At 38.4% G+C, this 11,851-nt stretch overlaps 2 protein-coding genes across 2 annotated transcripts; both read right to left on the bottom strand.

Moving 5' to 3' along the window:
- Positions 1-7,462: 7,462 nt before the first annotated feature.
- LOC145557563 (uncharacterized) lies at positions 7,463-8,552 on the bottom strand. Its single transcript, XM_081618739.1, has 2 exons — positions 7,768-8,552; positions 7,463-7,520 (listed from the first exon to the last, which is right to left on the bottom strand). The coding sequence occupies exons 1-2, from the start codon at positions 8,550-8,552 to the stop codon at positions 7,463-7,465; spliced, it is 843 nt and encodes a 280-aa protein (XP_081474865.1).
- Positions 8,553-10,127: 1,575 nt separating this feature from the next.
- LOC145557565 (uncharacterized) lies at positions 10,128-10,973 on the bottom strand. Its single transcript, XM_081618740.1, has 2 exons — positions 10,494-10,973; positions 10,128-10,340 (listed from the first exon to the last, which is right to left on the bottom strand). Exons 1-2 carry the CDS (start codon positions 10,971-10,973, stop codon positions 10,128-10,130), a joined length of 693 nt encoding a protein of 230 aa, XP_081474866.1.
- Positions 10,974-11,851: the final 878 nt, after the last annotated feature.

An 11,851-nucleotide genomic window follows, 5' to 3' on the forward strand; every position in this document is an offset into this window, starting at 1 on the left:
CAACCACCACCAGCCACAACAACAACAACAACAATAATAGCAACGGCAGCAGCACAACCCCTGCTCCACCTCACGCAACCCACAACAGCCATTACCTCCAAACCAGCCACCGTCAGCCGCCAAAATCGCCAGCTACCATCTCCTCCACATATAGCAGCAGCCTGCGACCTGCTATCGTCCCTCGCATCACAGCCAACATCACCAAAATCAGCACAAAACAGCAGCAAATCAAAGCCACCAGCGAAAGTACTCCCTCTCCGCATCCCACCTTACCACCACCGCGCAATAGAGCAGCCACCACCAGCATCAATTACAACAGCAATTGCGCCATTTCATCACCAATTCGCACAGCAACAGCCCCAAATCAGAGCAAATTCGATTTCAATCGGGTTCGGGCAAACCGTTGGTGGTTCGGTCGAAGTTCAAGTCAGAGACTTTGTGGGTTTCGTTAATCGAAGAGGAGTGGTCGAACATACCCATGGTTCGACCGAACCAACCCCGTAGTTCGGCCGCACCAACCCATGGTTCGACCGAACCGCTCCACGAGCTTCACACATGGGTTTTAATGAAGATGAACGGCCTCGATTTGATGATGATAGTTGATGAACGGTGGTGATGGTGGTGCGTTTCAATGGAGATAGAGCAGCCATGAATTGGGAAGAGGGGGAAATCGGGGTGCTAATTGTTTTGGGTGGGAATTGATTTGGTTTTTATTATTTTTCTTTTCTTTTTATTTTTATTTCTTTCTTTTCTTTTAACTTTTTCTTATTTTCTTTCCTTTATTTTTATATTAGTTTTCTTATTTTAGTTTCCTTTTTAATTTTATTTTCTTTTCCTAGTTTTATTAGCTTAGTATAAATACCCAATTTTTGGGGTAATTAGAAAACAATTCAATAACTATCTATTCCTCTCTCTAATTAGTTTTTAGTTTTAGGTTAGGTTAGGGTTAGTCTTCATTGGTAGAGAGAGAAAGTGAGGTTTTCTTCATTAATGAACTTGGATTTTGAAGAAGGAGCTTGTTCAATCCTTTGTAGACCTTCATCTTCAATTAATGAGCAATTTCTTACTCTTTCTCTTTACCTTTGTTCTTGATTTTGTTTATTTGCTTTTATTTTTCTTCCTTGCTTATTAATCATGTTGATGCTTATTGATTTGATGATTGATATTGTTTTCAACATGATTTGTGAGTAGTCATCTAGCCAAGGGTGTGGGGATGGTGTAGTTGCTAATTGTTCATGCTTTTAATGTTGGGGTTATGTTAATGGTGATTAAAGTCTTTGCATGCTTGATATTCTTTGGTCTTTCTTGCAAGTGCACATTGTTAGTTGATCAAAGATGAGTCTTTACTAACAAGTAACGGAAGTTGACTTAGTTGAGATTCATTACTATCGATTGTTATTTAATAGTACCTCCTAGTATATGGTTCTAATGTGGAAACATAGAGGCTATGTTAGGAGAAGCCAATTGACCCCGAAAGGCGGCTAGATTGGACCCTTTACTTCGGTATTCATGTATGTTTAGTTTACCATTGATATGCTACTTTGTTATTGTATGTTCAAGCGTCAACTTCACCTACCCATTTCCCTTGGTGCCTTAATGTTTTATTTCTTGTTATAGCATTTTTAGACTTTAGTTTATTTATCCCCTATTCCGGACTAGCTTAATTGTCGATAACATTTGGTGGTGTTTACCGTTCTCTGTGGTTCGACCCCTATGCTTGCCTTATACTCGTATTAGGTTTGTTTAGGTTGTATAAATTGTATTTGATCTAGGATAGACAATTGACGACGCGTTTATTCCCTTGTCACTTTTGATGGTGCACGGTTCAGTGTTAGTGCCGCAGTTAAAATTGCGTGTCCCTAGAAAGAGATAGGAAGATCAGTAAGACCCATTGTTGATCGTACCATGTCTAACTAGGTCCGATTTTTCCTTTCGGATACTCCGTTCCATTGTGGAGTTCCTGGAGGTGTCAATTCTGAAAGTATACCCTTTTCTTTCAAATGGTCATCGAATTCTTGGCTCAAGTATTCACCACCTCGATCTGATCGAAGGGCTTTTATTTTCTTGCCAAGCTAATTTTCAACTTCACTCTGAAATTCTTTGAAATTTTCAAATGATTTAGATTTATGTGACATTAGGTAGACATAACCATATCTACTATAGTCATCTATGAAGGTGATAAAATATCGGTGTCCATTTCTTGTGGTTGAGCTCATTGGTCCACATACATCAGTGTGTATTAGACCTAACAAGTCTTTTGCCCTTTCTCACAGCTTGGAGAATGGCTGCTTAATCATCTTGACTAATAAACATCCTTCGCAGTTCTTCAACAATTCTAAATCGAAAGAGTCAAGAACACCTTCTTGTAGAAGTCTCTTGATGCGTTTGATGTTAATGTGGCCAAGACGACAATGCCACAAGTAAGTTTGGTTTGACTCCATGGTCTTAGCTCTTTTGGTATTATCATATATAATTTTTTCTAAACACACAAAAGGTGTAATTTCCATAAATATAAACAAGACATTTAAACAAAAGGTCTTGTGATCAAGGTTTAAAATGACGTCCAATGTCGCAAGATCAAAGTATTGTAGATAAAACATAACAAGTTTTAGAATTTAGACAAAATACATGAGATTACAAGCTTTCTTTGGATAGATTTTCTTCATCTTCCACTTGTGTGCTCATGACCACTTAAAAAACATCGCTCATTTCGTTCCTGAAATAATATCATAAAATGAGTCAATTTTCCGGTATCTTATACCTTATAAATTGCTTATTTTCAAGTGTGTGGATGATACCTGAGATTGAGGCTATCTTTCCTCTTGCCTCATCTTCCAGATACTCGGTAAATTCTCTTTTGTAGTGGCCTATCTTACTACAATAGAAACAATGCATATTTGCCTTGTTTTTTAACTTCTTTTTCTTGAGCCTCAGAGCAAACTTCGCCGCCTTGCAAGAATAGGTTTTCTGGAGCTCATGGACAACTTCATTATAGGATAGTTTGTTCCGATTGTTAGTAAGTCGCATCTTAATTGCAACATACCCCGAGTGGAGTGAGCTTAAAAGCATATCAGCCGCTTGCTCATCCTCCACCGGTTTACCAATCAGTTCCTGATGGTTAAATAACCTTGTCATCTTTTGCACATGGGCTTGAAGTGGCATCCCGGGTCTAAGTCTTGCACTATAGACCCTAGCCCATACTTCTTGCCTTTCTTTGCTAAGACATCCATCGTGCGGTGGCTTGATCCTCATGTTAGACAATGACCTAGTCACTTCTTCCACGAGTCCATCATAGTTTCCCTTGTCGCTCTTTGTTACCCTCAAATTGACCACATCTTCTAGAGCCTTAAGAAGTACATCCGGAAGCTAGTTGGAGAATTTCTTCTTCCACTGTTCCGGAATGGAGTTTGCCATGAGTCTAGAGACTCTCTTGCAATCATAACTCCACTCCGCATGAGCCATATCGCTCATAATCCCTATTGAGTAGAAACTCGGGATGGGAGTATCCAAGATATGCTCTAGGTGGCAATTGCGGAGGGTCAAACAGAGTTCCTCTTCCCATTCCTTGAAGTTTACCAAATTCAAGCTAAATGATAACTTCTCGGGAAGTTCTGGGAACATAAGATTGTTGTCGATAGTTGAAGACAAGATTCTACATTTGAAAGAATTTTAAAATGAAAAACCATTCATGAAATTTAAATAAGATTGAATTCATGCATTTGAATCAAACTTATTTAAAACTTCTTATTCACACATTTAAAGTTGTCCCCAATTTGGTGAGAATAAGTCAATTCCAAGATCCGAAGAAACAAAGAGTGGTTAAGCATGATTTGGCTTGTCTTAACACTAAATCTCCTAAGGTAAGCAACGTTTTGCTAATGGCTCCAAGCCACTCTTGGTTGAATCAATCGTCGCATCTAATGCTCTCTCAACAATTTATTCACTTTGCCACAACATGTTAGGACTCCATCACTCATATCGTTGATTACAACCAAAACTAACTTGCATACCCGGTATGCCTTAGTTCCTAGGAGAGGTAGTGATGCCTCGCTTTGGCGTAGCCCACCACTACCCTCGTTCGGCCGGTAAGTGTTGTTTTGGAATGGCTAGTTTTTACTCAATATGTAGGGACCTAGGGTTTCTATGTTTGTTGATTTAAGTGAACTTAATTAATCATCACACCATTCGAAATCCTAAACATGCATCTAACATATAATTCATGTACATAAACATATATATATATATATATATATATATATATATATATATATATATATATATATATATATATATATATATCGAAGAACAAAAATATAGATGCATTTGGCAACTAGCATGACCTGTTAAGATCTTCAAATCATCAAAAGGTCTTCATTTGCAACTTAATGGCAACGTCTTCCAAGAACCTCCATCATCAAGACTTGACCATAATTAAATGCTACTACTAGTATCTACGATTAGGACTAATCTAAATATGAAGGTACAAAAATACTCAACGGTACGCAGAGCGTATTTAGATTTACAAAAATACATCACGGATCGCAGTCCATATTTTCTATCTTAATCAGGCCCCACTAGTTTCCATTTCATAAAAACCTCTGAGAGAATATACATTCCATTCATCCATTCACTATCTGTTAATGGCCCATGCATTTTACAACAATAAACAAGTAACAATGCATAAACAAACGAGAACTAGTAACTAAACTAGGTGGTTAATCCAATTAACACGGCTATTAAAACTAGTCAAAGTTGTTTTAACCGGTTATGTAAACAAGCGCAATTAACATTTGAAGCTCCCACTAAATTTCCCATCCAACTTAATTAATCCACTTAATTAAGCCGATAATTCCCAAAATTTGTCAAAATAAATTTTCGCCAATGCCGCTCAAAACCGAGGCCTAGCCTCCAAAATTTATTAAAATAATTAAAACAAAATAGATTAATAAAATAATTAAAACGACAACTTTCAAGCAAAAATACGTAGTGCAAAGTGTCTTATTGCCTAGCACTAAGACATGGAGTGCTAACATTTCGCACAACCGTTAGATGCTGAATGAACGTGGGAGTGGGCCCAATGTTGCTAAGCGTTACACCGCCCACATCAGCAAACTTTCACAGATAAAAAACTTGGCCCTTGATGGCCATGTTGAACGAGTTCATTGCACTACATTGCTTTGCAAGCAACGTCTACGCATACCCCTAATTACACGACGCATGCACCAAGTCCCAAGCGATGCACCATGTGCTTGTGCCCCACACACCCGCGCCACAGCAGCCCCAAGCACCACGCAACACAGCAGACATGCACGCACGCACTTGGCAGCGTGCTGCTGCTATGCTGCTGTCGCGTTTCTGCTGCTTGCGCCCGTGAGCACCAGCCACGACTTAGCTGCACGCACAGGGCATGGCGGCCCCTTGGCAGCCACATGCGGGCTACTATGCAGCCCTACTAGACAAGGGCACTTATGCCTTGTTTTGCATGACATTAGCCTCGGGATTTGATCCCAAATTTTGCGTGACTTTTGGAATTAATTCTAAACTAATTTTAGAACTAATTTAATGAGCAAAATTAAATAATTTAAACAAGTCTAACTTAAAGAAAATTTTTAAACTGCATGTAACCAAATTAATTCCCAAGAACCATTTTTTAATTAAATTGGTTTAACTTGGTGCAACAAAAATAAAAGGACAATTACTCACTATTAATTTAATTAATTTAAATTAACCTTAAGTTTTTGACAAAATAAGAGGAAGTTGGAAAAGTGAACATAAGTTCAATAAAGATTCCAACTTTAATACTTGTGAATCCTTGAAAAAATTATATCTTCCATTATGAAGATAAACAATTTTTCTATCACAAAGTTTCAAACTTTATGATTCCAATCAACTAAAAATGATAAAATCAACAAAGTTTAACAAAAATTCATGGAATTTAGTTATATAAAGTTTCAATCACTTAACATAATTAAAGAGTGAATCTTTAATACTTGGAAGCCTCAAAGAACAACAATTTCACACTTAATGCAATTAGTTTGCAATTATGTGAAAAAAAAACCAAGCATTCAAGCACAAATTACTACCAAGTAATCATGCCTAAAGAGGTTTAAAATTGCATATAAAATATGTATTAAACCAATTACATAACCACCATAAATATTCAATTAATTTTCAAGGTTTGAAATACTTAAAAATTTCGTAAAAACGAAAAATTCCTCGAAAATAGCATTTTTGGTCGTTTTTTTGCTAAAAACCGAGGCCTAATAGGATAAAACCATTTCTAGAACACATATTCCACCCAAAATTCACTATTTTTGGGTCAAAATCTGGGTTTGGGGCTGAGGGTAGCTTCAATACGAGGTTAAAATAGATAATACGAGCTACTAAATTAAATAGCAACTTAAACAAGAAAAATTAAGCCATAAAAATCACCTTGAAAAATATTATGATTTTAAAAATAAACGAGCGTGGCTCCGATACCGCTGTTAGGGTTTGGTAAGTCCAACTTACTGCTGAAACGACCCCGACCCAAAGAACCACTCACAATTAATAAAACCATAAAGCATAACAAATAAACATAAAAGGGTAAAATCGAAAATTACCTTTGACGCGTGATTCGCCCAACCTAATGGGCTCTTACTTGAAAGCTTTAGCTCCAAAAATACCGAGCCTCCAACGGTATCCACCCACAAAGGACGAACACCGACTTTTAAGTCCGCTACCTTGGAGTTATCAAGGTCCGACCAAAACCCGAGTGATTAAATGAGTTCAAAGGTTTTCACAATGGTGATGCCTTTTTCAACTCTCACTCAAGTGATTTTCCCAATACCCCAACTTGGGTATTTATAGGGAAAACAAGAGAGTGAAAAAGGCTCTCCCATCAATGTGGGAGAATTTGATTTTTCCATTTTATTTTAAAGCTAAAATAAAATTAATAATCAAACTAATAATAAATCAACAAGTGACAAGCTTATGAGAGAGGTTAGGTAAGGACCATTTGGAGGAGGGGGAACAAAACTTGCTCCCCACTCCCTCTCCAAAAACCAGCCAACACACCCCTCAAACCTCCTCTTAAATCGCGCCACATGGCACCACACTTGGGCACCAAGGCACCCAAGGTGGGCTGCCATGCGCGGCTGACAGCAGGCCCAGCACGCTAGAATGCACGCAATGGCCCAGCCATGCTGCTGCTAACTACTGCGACTAGCGCGCATTGCGTGCTAGCTACTAGCCAATGCTCGCATAAGGCAGCACTAGCACGCACTAGGATGTGCCTAGTGTTGCGATGTTTGCATTGGTGCGCTAGCACGCACCAGCTAGCCTAGGCTCGGCTTGGTGCGCATGCTAGCCACCATGCTATATCAAATGCCCCTAGCACTTGGTTTGCTCGGGGCATTCCAATGCTAGGGGTATTTTTTTTTTTTTGAAATAAGGTAAAATTATATTAACACCAAGAAAATAATTACACCAAAACAAGGCCCCAACAAAGGGCATAACAGAAAACCAAGAACTGCAACACACTGCAGAACCAAAAAACAAGCAAAACTACAAACAAAATACAACCAGGGACAACAAGACTCCAGCAGCAACAACTATCTGATTAAGCTTCTAGACCACTCCCTATTTCTCTTGCTCGTTTTCTTAGGCATTACCACACTAATTCTATGATAGATATCCCACAGCAACTTCTTCATCACATGCTGAGGACTTTGCAGACATAAATCCCACACAGCCTTGTTCCTCTACCGCCAAAAAGAATACAACAACCTAGCATAATAGCTCTGAATCACTTGTCTTCTAAATCTTCCTGTAATAGTTTTTAACTTGTCATTACAACTCTCCAGAGTACTTGGGTCACAATTATACCCAGTCACCTTGTCAATGATCCTGCAGCATTCCTTAGTGTACTGACACTCAAAGAACAAATGCTCAACTGTTTCTTCAAACAGTCCACACAAAGGACAATCTGAAGCATCAATAATGCCTAATCTAGCCAATCTTGCTCTGACTCTGGTTCTTCTCCACACAATCATCCAACTAGTAAAGCTGTGTCTTGGAATATTCATTATATTCCAAACCCAGTTACACCAAGGCACATCCTGCTGCTCTTCTTTCAACCAATTATAACGACTAGCAACTGTGTAATCTTTTCCAGTAGCTAACCACTTGCTTCCAGAATATCCAGCTTTGAACTTTTCCTTCAGCTTCCAAAACTGCTTCCAGCTCCAACTAGCAGAATTAGAACAAGGAACCCTTTTCCAGCTTCTCTCTTTAATATACAAGTGATTGATCCATTTTACCCAAAGACTGTCCTGTTTACTAGCAATATTCCAAATATGCTTCCCCAAGGCTGCCAGATTCCAAAGATAACAATCATGGATACCAAGCCCACCTTGCTTCTTACTTCTACACACAAAATCCCAAGCAATGGGAGGAACCCTATTAGAAATAGCCTTCCCATCCCAAAGAAATTTTCTGCAGACTGAGACAATCCCATCCAGCACACTTTTAGGTAAAATAAAGATGGAAGCCCAATAAGAATGAAGAGTCATCAAGACAGAGTTAACCAGCTAAGCTCTTCCTGCATAAGAGAGAGTTCTAGACCCCCAAGATCTAATCCTATCTGTAATTTTATCAATAAGACATTGACAGTCTGTCTTATTCAATTTCTTAGAACTAACACTAACTCCAAGATACTTAAAAGGCAGAAAATCTTCTTTAAACCAAGATTCCTCAATTAAATCTTTCTTCACAGCAGGACTAATGTTGCAGCAATACAGATTAGATTTACCACTATTAGCAACCAATCCTGAAGAAGCAGCAAAAGTAGCTAAACTTCTCAAAAGCAAAGAGACAGACTGTTTATCACCCTTACTAAACAAGATCAGGTCATCTGCAAAAACTAGATGATTCAGCTTCAATTTTCTGCACTTTGAATGAAACTGGAACCTCCTATCATCCCCCACACACATCAACAGTCTAGACAAATACTCCATACACAACACAAACAGCAAAGGAGACATAGGGTCCCCTTGTCTCAAACCCCTTTTACCTTGAAAAAAACCTTCTAGACCCCCATTAATATTCAAAGAAAAGGCAGCAGAAGAAACACAAGTCATAACTAACTTGACAAACTTTCCAGGGAAGCCATAAGCTATAAGCATTTCCTCAAGAAACTCCTATTTGACTGAATCATAAGCTTTCTTGATATCAACTTTCAATAGACAACTACTACGAGCATTTTTCCTACCATAATGAGCCACCAAGTCCTAAATTATACTAATATTATGAATGATATGTCTGTTTTCCACAAACCCAGTTTGAGAATGAGAAATAAGATCAGGAAGGACCACCTTCAACCTCAAGCACAGGATTTTAGTAACGCACTTATAAACCACATTGCAACATGCAATTGGTTTAAAATCAATCACTAACTCAGGCTGCTCAATCTTGGGGATCAAGGAAAGAGTAGTAGAATTAACTTCTTTAAACAACTTGCCATTCTCAAAGAAATCCAATACTGCTGCAGAAAACTCCTCCCCAACTATCCCCCAAGCTTTCTTGAAGAAGCAACTAGAATACCCATCAGGACCTGGAGCTTTATCCTCAGGGATTGAAAATAAAGCTGCTTTAATCTCATTCTTGGTAAAGGGAAGTTCAATAAGCTTTACTTGCTCCTCTGTAAGCATACACCCTTTCTTAACCACATCAACATTAACAGCTACCCTATCCCCAACATCAGTTCCCAATAATCTTTTCTAATAATCCACAAAGCCTTTAACAACACTTTCTGGATTATCACACACCTCTCCCATCTCATTCTTCACAGCTACTATCTTTTTCTTAAAGGCTTTCAGCTTAATACTTCTGTGAAAAAAGGCAGTATTATCATCCCCCACTTGCAGCCAGTTAATCTTTGCCCTCTGTCTGAGCTCAGAAAAATAATGCTTCTTCACATCACATAATTCTCTTAACTTCACAGCTTCAGAACTTCTTAGAATCTCATTAGTAGGACACTTCTGCAACTGCTCCTGAATCTCCCCAATCTTACCCTTTAGCTTCCAATATCTCACATCCAACTTAGAAAACTCCATCTTATTCAACTTTTTCAACACATACTTCAGCTTCTACAGTTTCACAAGCATTTTGTACATTGGGATACCCTTCACATTAGTGCTCCAAACCAACTTCACAATATCTTGAAATTTATCATGATCAGCCCACCCATTCAAGAACCTAAAAGACTTCATATTCAGAGTCTTTTGATTCATTAGTCTTATCACTGCTGGACAGTGATCAAACCAAAGCTCAGGCATATAGTGAACATAAGAGTCAGAGAACTGCATACCCCAATCTTCATTAATCAAGGTTCTATCAATTCTGCTATAAACCCTATCTTCATTCAGCTGCTTGTTATTTCAAGTGAACGTAGCTCCCATCTTATTCAAGTCACTTAAGCCACAATACTGAACACAATCTCTAAAATGAATCACCTCCCCCTGAGTGATACTTCTGCCCAATCTGTCCTCAAAATTGAGAAGACAATCGAAATCACCAGAAATAACCCAAGGCCCCACCATACTATCATGAATTCCTTTAATACCTTCCCAAAGCTCCTCTCTTTCTTTCCCATCATTCATGCCATAAACAACTGTGAAGGCAAAAGACACCCTTCCTGTCAAATTCCTAACAGTTAAATGCATCAACTGCCTCTCAGTAAGTACAACATTTACATGAAAGAAACCAGGTAACCAGGCCACTAAAATCCTTCCCCCTTTCACCTTATTAAAATTAGTGGCTAAACACCATCCTTGAAACATGCTTTTATGAATACCAGGAAAATTCCCCACTTTTATTTTAGTCTCCAGCAAACAACATAACCCAATCTTATTCTGCAAAACAAAATTACCAATTTCCTTTTGCTTCTCAAGGCTATTTAAGCCCCTAACATTCCAAATCAGAACACTATCCATGATCTGGGTCTAAAACTACTCACTTCCTAGGAGTAACACCCAAGATCCCAGTCCCTATTTCATTCACATCCCCAAACTGCATTCTATCATCCATCTGTAAATTTGTAAAAGAATTCCTAACAGGAACAGGACAAACCACTTTCTCTCCAGGACTCTTACTTCTATGCTTCTCCTGAGTAGACTGCCACTCACCATTCTCAACCCCCTCACTTCCATCATCATTCTTACTATTATTCTCAACCTGAGCATCCTGCTGCTTCACATTCTCAGCTTGAATCTGCTTAGGTTGCCACACTTTCTTCACCACCTTGCAATCTTTGCTCATATGCCCAATTTTCTTACAAATATCACATTTGCTGGGTTTCCATTCAAAAATTACTTTCTGATTAAAAATCTCCCCAAATTCAGTAATAAACTCCACTGATTCAACAAACTCCTCATTGAATTCAACTTTCACCAAGTATCTAGCATAGGCAACCATATCCTTCAATTGAGTAGCCGAATCTGCCTTAATTGGCGTACCAATTAAGCCAACTATCTTTTCTAAACAAGATTTTCCCTAATACTACAAAGGAAGGTTAGGCAATTGAACCCATACTGGAATTATCGAAAATTCAGAGACATTAAATTCCATGTCATCTACCCATTGTTTCAGAAAGACAGGTCTTCTATCGAACATAACATGCATAGCACTTAAGGCCTTATCTCTAGTTTCCACATTCAAAAATCATATCAAGAAAACCCCCTTTTTCAGTGGAATTACTTTATCAACATTCTTATCTCCCCAAATCCTCATACAAAAACCCAGAAAAGCAGATAAAAATGGATTATTACCCAACACATAAGCAATAACAACCCCCAATTTCCAATATTCAAGT

The sequence above is a fragment of the Chenopodium album genome, chromosome 9 (genome assembly GCF_948465745.1).
Source record: "Chenopodium album chromosome 9, dcCheAlbu1.1, whole genome shotgun sequence".
Classification (NCBI taxonomy): domain Eukaryota; kingdom Viridiplantae; phylum Streptophyta; class Magnoliopsida; order Caryophyllales; family Amaranthaceae; genus Chenopodium; species Chenopodium album.

Coding starts and splice junctions, on each gene's coding strand:
- LOC145557563 (XM_081618739.1), bottom strand. CDS start 8,552: ATGACTCTTCATTCTTATTGGGCTTCCATCTTTATTTTACCTAAAAGT. Junction 7,521..7,767: donor ATTCAGAGCTATTATGCTAG/GTTGTTGTATTC, acceptor TTGGTTCTGCAG/TGTGTTGCAGTTCTTGGTTT.
- LOC145557565 (XM_081618740.1), bottom strand. CDS start 10,973: ATGGATAGTGTTCTGATTTGGAATGTTAGGGGCTTAAATAGCCTTGAG. Junction 10,341..10,493: donor GAAGTATCACTCAGGGGGAG/GTGATTCATTTT, acceptor TGGGGTATGCAG/TTCTCTGACTCTTATGTTCA.